The sequence below is a fragment of the Trachypithecus francoisi genome, unplaced genomic scaffold (assembly GCF_009764315.1).
Source record: "Trachypithecus francoisi isolate TF-2019V2 unplaced genomic scaffold, Tfra_2.0 Lachesis_group15, whole genome shotgun sequence".
NCBI lineage: Eukaryota > Metazoa > Chordata > Mammalia > Primates > Cercopithecidae > Trachypithecus > Trachypithecus francoisi.
Window position 1 is genome coordinate 112,583,422 of NW_022681460.1, and position 7,749 is coordinate 112,591,170.

General features: G+C 65.5%; 2 protein-coding genes across 2 annotated transcripts; one reads left to right on the forward strand and one right to left on the reverse strand.

Annotated features, from left to right (window-relative positions):
• Window positions 1–67: 67 nt before the first annotated feature.
• On the reverse strand, window positions 68–2,884 carry NTN3 (netrin 3). The gene is made up of 6 exons (XM_033236106.1): window positions 1,528–2,884; window positions 1,268–1,456; window positions 1,024–1,173; window positions 840–890; window positions 649–723; window positions 68–417 (listed from the first exon to the last, which is right to left on the reverse strand). The coding sequence occupies exons 1-6, from the start codon at window positions 2,453–2,455 to the stop codon at window positions 68–70; spliced, it is 1,743 nt and encodes a 580-aa protein (XP_033091997.1). The 5' UTR covers window positions 2,456–2,884.
• Window positions 2,885–3,072: 188 nt separating this feature from the next.
• On the forward strand, window positions 3,073–3,984 carry LOC117097792 (60S ribosomal protein L39-like). Its single transcript, XM_033236105.1, has one exon. It carries the CDS (start codon window positions 3,640–3,642, stop codon window positions 3,793–3,795), a length of 156 nt encoding a protein of 51 aa, XP_033091996.1. The 5' UTR covers window positions 3,073–3,639; the 3' UTR covers window positions 3,796–3,984.
• Window positions 3,985–7,749: the final 3,765 nt, after the last annotated feature.

The window sequence follows — 7,749 nt, forward strand, 5'->3', positions numbered from 1 at the left end:
GGCGAAGGCACCGCGTGAACGTGCGCCTGGATGTGGGAGCGGCGCCCGCCCCGCCCAGCCCGCGGGCTCAGGCGGCGCTGCAGCGCCCCCGCCGCTCACGCCGCTGCAGCCTCCGCAGGCGCCGCGTCCACGCGTCCCTCCAGGGGAGCACCAGGCTTCCGCGGGCGGCGCTGAGCCCCGGACCCCGGCCCCCCGCGCCCCCAGCCGCGGCTCCAGGCCCGCCACCCAGCAGGAGGTAGCGGCGGCCGGGGAGTAGGCGCGGGCAGCCACAGGCCGCATCCCCGGCGGGCACCCACAGCGCGCTGCTCCCGCGCCGAGCGCGCTCCTCTCCGCTCCGGAACACCGCGAGCACGGCCACCGGGAAGCGCGTCCACGCGCCGCGCGCCTCACCGCGCGCGCCCACCGCCACCTGCACCGCTGCGGGGAGAGCGAGAGGGGTTGGGGTCAGGAGGGGGCGGCCTGCCCGGGGTAGAGGGAGGCACGGGGAGGACACCCGGAGGACAGTGGGGGCTGAAGGAGCGGGGCCGCCCCCCGTGGCGGACCTGAGGGATGAGGATCGATGGGCCTTGGGGCCCAGCAAGGGTCAGGGTGTTCCAAGAGGAAGCTGGCGGAGGAGGGAAGGTCCGCGGGAGGCCTGAGGGCACTTACCATAGTCCTTCCTGCAGAACTTCTTTAGGCTGATGCGGTAGTTGCCACGGGCAGGTTTGCAGTGCGAGTCACAGTCTGGGTAGAGGGTGGGAGGCTGACAGACTCCCATCCCCCCTTTCCCCACGGTCTCCTCCCAGAGCCCCCTCACCCAAAGTCATGCCAGTCTGGGGCCCTGTCCTGTGTCCACTCACCCTGGGGCTGCACAGGGCTGCTGTCCTCAGTGGGTCCAGGGATAGGGGTCTCTGCAGAGAGGGAGGGACAATGGCCTGCGATGGAGGGGCAGAGAGATCTGCAGGGCTCAGGGAAAAGACGGGACAACAGCAGGGAGCTTGGGTGGCCTTGGCTTGGTGGCTGAGGCAGGGCAGGGTCACTCACTAATACAGGGCGCCACTGGGGAGCGGCTCTGCTGGAAGCCAGGTGCGCAGCGGTTGCAGGTGAGGCCAGTGACGCCATCCTTGCAGGGACATTGGCCTGTGGTCTGGTTGCAGGTCTTGCCAGCAGCACCAACGGGGTGACAGTCGCAGGCTGAGGAGAGGTGGGAAGGGCCTAGTCAGAAGCCTGTCTGGGGATCTGGGAAGGCAGAGGATGAGGGCCTGCAGGTGGCTGGTGGTGGGCTCACCCCTGCAAGCCCGACGGTCACTCAGGGCACGGCCAGGGTCTCGATAGAAGCCCTCCCGGCAGTAGTGGCAGTGGCGGCCAGCGGTGTTGTGCCGGCAGTTGAGACAGACACCCCCGCTGCGGCGGCCAGACAGTCGGTACAGCTCCATGTTGAAGCGGCAGCGGCGGGCATGGCCATTGCAGGAGCAAGCTGCAGGGAGAGATGGGTCAGGGGCAGACTGGTTGGGTCCAAGGTCCCCAGGCCACCCTCCAAGGCCTCACCGAGGCAGGCGTGGGATTCCCGGGCAGTGGCCCGCTGCCATGGCCTGTCGCAGTAGAAGGGCTTGCAGCGGCCACAGTCAGGGCCCTCGGTGCCATGCCGACAGTCGCAGATCAGGTGGCCCTGTGTGTCCAGCAGGCACCGTGAGGCGTGTCCATTGCACTTGCAGCGCCCGCCCACCTGGAGGTCAGTGGCTGCGTAGGAGTAAGGGACAACGGCCTCCATGTCCCTGGGGTCACCCGCCGCGCTAGGCCTTGTGAGCACTACACGGATGTCGGTGGCGGTCACCCAGTCTTGGAGCACTGGGCTGCTGTCCAGGTCCAGGCCTGGGGGGCTGCTGTCCTGCACGCTGAAGGCCAGAAGGCCGCTGCCATCAGGCTGGGCCTGGGGTGCAGGGAAGCACAGGGCCTCAGGCCCTGGGCCAGCCGGGCCATCGGCAGGGGCAGGCAGACGGCCATAGTCCAGGTCACAGTGGGAGGAGAAGAAGCCCAGTGGGGCCCAGCTGCGGCCATGGTCCTGTGACTTGAGCAGGGCTACGGAGGCTGGGGGAGCTGAGCAGAAGCGCAGGCTCACGAAGACCAGCTCGAAAGCCTTGCCCAGGTGCACCGTGAGAGTCACGTTGAGGGGTGCCCGAGGCAGCCACTCCGAGCGCCAGCACAGAGGGCTGGCCGTGCCCCCTGGGGAAGTCAGGAGGGCGGGGGGGTGTGCCCGTCGCGGGTCGGAGGCGTCGCAGGCCCGGGTGGCCGGCCGCCCGCACGTGCTGGACGCCAGCACCTCGCGGCCCAGGGCGGCGTTCACCAGGCCTGGCACGCAGCCGCGGGGCGCGCCCCCCTCATCGTGGCAAGGGTCGGCGGGCGCCGGCGGCCCAGGGCTCAGGGCGGCGAAGAGCGTGCCTGCCGTCAGCAGCAGCCCCCAGGGCCACGCAGGCATGGCCGGAGCCGCTGCGGGTCAGCCAGCGGCCGGGCCCCAAGACGCTGCCCTCGGGGAGAAGAAGCCCCCTCCGCGGCTCTGCCCACTAGGCCCCGCAATGCCGAAGAACAGGGCCCCCGGGCGGCCTCAGCCCGGCCCAGAGGTGGGAGCAGCGGCGGGCACGCCCCGGGCTCAGCACAGCAGCGAGGATGTTGGCGCGTCCTCCCGCTGGGCCTAGAGCGATGACAGGCGTCGCCCCGGCTCCCGGTGCCTCAGTCCGCGGAGGCCCCACCCGCCGCTCGCACTCACCCACCGAGGGCCGGGCGGAGCAGGTCTCCCGGCCTCCCGGGAAGGACCGTGGGCGGGCGGGGCCTGCGGTGCACCGGCCGCCGCCTCCTCCCGGCTGCAGCGAGGGCGGACGAGCTGTGCCAGGAGGGGGTGGGGGGCGCAGCAGGCGCAAGCCCGGGCCCAGCCGGGGGCGGGGCTGCTCGGGTCGGGAAGGAGGGAGGGGAGGGGAGGGGGCCTCATCCGCAGAGCTGGAATCAGAAGCAGATTCAGACGCGGGCTGGGCCAGCGGGGAAGGGGGCTGGGAGGCCCGGGAGCGAGGGGAGGGGCCGGGGAGCCAGGAATGCGCTGGCGGGAGGGGTCTGGAGGGGGGCAGCTCAGCCTTCGCAGCCCGTGGAGGACCACCCAGCAGGGTCCTGGGCCCACAGCCAGGCCTTTACTGCTCCTGGGGCTGTGCCACGTGCTGGACGGGAGTCTGGGCCACCTCCTCCCTGAAGCCCCTCAGGCAGGCAAGGCCCAGGTCTGACAGCAGAAGGCCTGGATGCTCCCCGGGTAGGGAAGCCAAGTAACCACCAGTTGAAGGGTCATCCCCAAAACAGCATCTACTCGAGTAGAAAGAACCCAGGATTGGGTCAGGTCTAATTTTGAATCCAAACTGCTCCATTTCTGGCTGCATAGCATGGGGTCCTGTTTCCTCATCCGCCAGACCCCTGTTACTCACGAAGCTCTCTGAAGCTGTCGGATTTGATGAACCCGAAGTAGTATCAGGCCCAAGTCTGGAGCTGCACAGACTGGAGTGTCTCCTGTCTGTGTTGAGGAAGGGGGGCATCCCTGTGGGCCTGAGCTGGGCTAAGACATGAGGCCACCCTCTCTTTTCCTTTCTCCGCCATCGTGATGTGTTCTTGCCTCCGCTTCTCACCATGTCTTCTCACAAGACTTTCAGGATTAAGCGATTCCTGGCCAGGAAACAAAAGCAAAATCGTCCCTTTCCCCAGTGGATTCGGATGAAAACTGGAAATAAAATCAGGTACAACTCCAAAAGGAGACATTGGAGAAGAACCAAGCTGGGTCTATAAGGAATTGCACATGAGATGGCACACATATTTGTGCTGTCTGAAGGTCACGATCACATTACCATATCAAACTGAAAATGTCACCACTATCTGGAGAGTTCGACGTGTTTTCCTCTCTGAATCTATTATGAATGCATAGGTTGGCTGGGTTCAGTAATAAATATGTGAGGCCTTTCATTTAAAAAAAAAAAAGACATGAGACCAGCATCCCCTGCACCAGGCCAGACTCTGATCCCAAAGCTCCCTGGGTCTGCAAGTTTCTAGTTGCATCTCTGCCATGGGCCCAGCTGGCAGGGAGGACATGGAAGCTGGAGGGTGGGATGGGGTGGCTCCTTGGGGTTCAGGGACTTAGCTGTTGAGGACCTCTCTGCAGGGGCAGAGAGTAGGGTTTAATCATGGGAAGGGGCTGGTGGCAACCTGGAGCCCACTGCCCCACATCGCAGCATGTTTGGGCAGGGAAACTAAGGCAGAAGCCCAGCTGGGTGGCCTGGGGACTAGCTGGGGATGGGGCAGCTGTGCCTGGGAGCGACACCACCAAAGAGGGTCCAGGGAGAGCTCTGGTCAGAGAAACCTCCTCCCCTCCTACTTTTAGGTCCTTGACAGGGGAGGCTGAGCCTCCCAGGGCGGGGCAGGGAACAAGTTCCATGCAGGGGCATCATCGAGGCCTGAATGTCCCGTTTCGGATGGGAGGCCAGGCCTGCAGCTGGTGGAGGGGGCCACGTGGGTGCTACCCTGGACACAGCCAGAGATGAGCAAGAACCAAGAGGAAGAGGATGGAGAGGCAGAAGCATCACACTGTTTGGGAGAGGAGGGACTGGAGGACGCAGAAGCCTCCTAGGAGAAACTGAAGGACCAGAGGAGGGAGCAGGAGGGCCTGACCATGGAGGGGAGGAACGGGAAGACAGAGTGACAGGGCACCTGGCTTGGCTTCTGGAGCAACTGACACTGGCTGGTAGGCACCTTCTCCTGGCCACACATCTGCGTGTGACAGCCACAGATGCACAGGGATGGGGGCATGGGAGGACTGAGCAGAGAGGGCTAGGGGGCTCTCTCTCTATCACAGGGCCCCTGCCCCTCAGCTTCCTGGTAAAGAGAATGGGAACTGTGTCCTTGACAAGGTAAGGGACCTGAATCTGACAGGGCTCACGCTCTGCTCTGTGGGTCAAACTTAGAACCTGAAACTCCCAACCACCCTCTTCAAGGTCCTTCTGGCTCCCAACCCCCACCTCCCGCCACCCCACCCTAAGGGTGGGAGGAACCCTGGGGGAGTATGGGGGCTGAGATCATCATTCTGGGACAGTAGAGAGAAAAGCCCAGGCCTGACAGAGGGGTCCACTGTCCAGAGACAAGCCTCTGGGGAAACCCAGGCTGTCTCTGGACGTCAGGGCCACTGCCAGAGCAGGGCCACTGCCAGACTGGCCGCCAGCCAGGCTGCAGGAGGGACAGTGGCCAGCATCCTCTTCCACCTTCATCAGAGGGACCAGCTTTGTCTCCAGCTCAGCTTCCCTGTGAGCCAGGACTGGGGTCTGCAGAACATCTGGTGGCTTCTGGGGTGAGGGAAAGTAGGTGCCTGGGGCTGAGCCCTGGTGCAATTGTTCATCTGAGTCAGCAGAGGTCGCGGGAGGCCCCGTAGGCCCAGAGGACTATTGTATCTCCAGCTCCCCAGGCAGGAGGCCGCTGGCCACAGAGCCTCTCCCCAGGAACAGACCTCTGCACACGCTACTCTGCCCCCACCCCCAGCCCTCACAGATGGTGTTTGGAAGTTAGGGAGGGCCTCCCCACAGTCCCCAAGTGGGACTTATTGCTCTCCAGGGACCCAGCCACCTGTCCCAGCCTCTGGCTGGGGCCTCTCCCACCTCCCACCTCTCCACTGGCCCTACCCCCTCCTGGCACCTTCTGTAACAAAGAAGCTCCGCCTCCCCTCCCCCTACCTGCAACTCAGGCCGCAGTGCTTCGCCTCCCCCACCCCACCCCACCTCTGCCCCTAGAGTGGCAGCTCCAGCTTTGGGACACAGGCTGGGGTGAGGGCATAGAGGGGCTGGACAGTCCCAGGCAGCAGGGAGCTGAGAGTCTTTCCTGTAAGATGCCCATTGATCCAATAATTCCCCGCCCAGCCCAGAACCTGCTGTTTCCCCGCAGACACCTGCAAGCCACCACTTATTCACCTATTGCACATTTATTGAGCGCCTATTATGCCTCGGGGGGTTTCCAACCGAGCCCCGAAGGCAGACAGCCCACGAGCGGACACAGCTCTGGCTCCCAGCGGCGAGTGGTGTGGCCGAATCCGCGTCAGGCTGCCCTGCACCCAACACTCTCGCGCCAGGTCGATCACCGAGCGGTGCAGACCGCTGCCCAGCCAGGCCGCTCTGCGGTCGCGCCAGCTCTGCGCGCCAAGTCAAAAGCTGAAATGCGACGTTGGACGGAGGAGGGAGGAGAGGGAAAGCAGAGAGGGAGGGAGGGAAACGGCCGGTGGCCTCCTCTGCCCAAGGGTTCCAGAAGAAACGATTTGGGGATGGGGTATGGGAGGCGGCCTCTGCGACCGCGCTTGGCACTGCGCCCGCCCGGCCGGGGCGAGGTCGGAGGGAGGGGCGACTGGCTCGCGGTGACCTTGATGGGAGGGGGCCTGGCCCGCGGCTCAGGGCGCCCCCGGCTCCCTGCGCCCGGCCCTTCGCCTCCGCCGAGCGCGCCAGCACAGGAAGGCGGCGGTCAGGAGCCCCAGGCCCGCACTGAGCGCGGCCAGCGACGAGCCCTGGGCCAGGTCCAGGCGGGGTCCCCGCAGCGAGAAGGTGATGGCCGTGGCGGCTGTACCAGCCAGCACGGCTACGGCACCGAACGGCAGAATGCAGCGCGGCCAGGAGCCCCCCGCGCCGCCGGTGACCAAGAGCAGGGCGCGCAGGGCACCGGGGGGCTCAGGGTGCACCAGACCCGGCCCGGGTGGCGAGGCGGGCGCCGCGGGCGGAGGCTCGGGCGCGCTCATGCCGCCAACCCGGTGGCCGCGCTCGGTGGGTGGTGTGGACGCCCGCGCAGTCCCAATGGCGTTCCGGGCTCGCCACGTCAGAGCCCATTGGCTCCAGAGGTGGTGACGCCAGCTGGGAGCCCGGGGAGTCAGCAGCTGCCTCTGGGTTTTGGCGGGGAATCGGGGTGGGCGGGCATCAGTCGGCAGAGGAGACCTGTCTTTCCTGCCCTGGACCCCTGTGTCGGGGCCTCCCCAGGACCCCCACAAAGCTATCTAGGCCGCCTCCCTGCTCCAGGAAACCACTGTCCTCTGGGTTGGCCCCGGGATTGGTGAATCATTGAGTCAGTGCACGTCTGGCTCCCATCAGGGCCTGACCAGGGTAGAGGGGGACAGCACCCCCGTCCTCCTGAGGCAAATATCCAGTAGGCATGGGGGATGAGCCAAGTCATCCAGTGAAATAAGGCTGGGTAGAGACCACCTGCTCTGGAAAGCCACACGGGTGTACAGTCTGGGCGCGGTTGGGGCTTCAAGTAAGTCAGCAGCTCCTACAGATAGAGGCACCTGGGCATAAGCCTGGAGGCAGCAATGGGGTGGCTGGGAGGGGTGAGGCTGGCTGATCTGCACAAGGGGTGTGACCCTGGGGCTGCTGCCAGGCTGCAGGAGCAGGGGGTGGAGCTGCTCTGTCCCTGGAGGCACCCCCTCAATGCAATGAGGATCATGGTTCTTGGTTTCCTGTCTTGGTCTCTTTCATCTGGTCCCCAGCAGCCCTCAACTCGGGACTCTGGGTCTGAGCGTTTCTGGCCTGCGGGACTGTCAGGCCCTTTACAAGCAGGACCTACCTGCGATGCTCCATCTGGTTCTTAGTAGACCCAGCTTTCTCCGAGTGCCACCCACCTTCTGTCCTGCTGCCCTGTCCAGGGGGGCACCTTGGGGAAGAGGGTGGTAATCTTCCCTGTAGCAGGTACCTGCCTACAGCTGGGCTTGGTGGAGCTCCCGCGCTG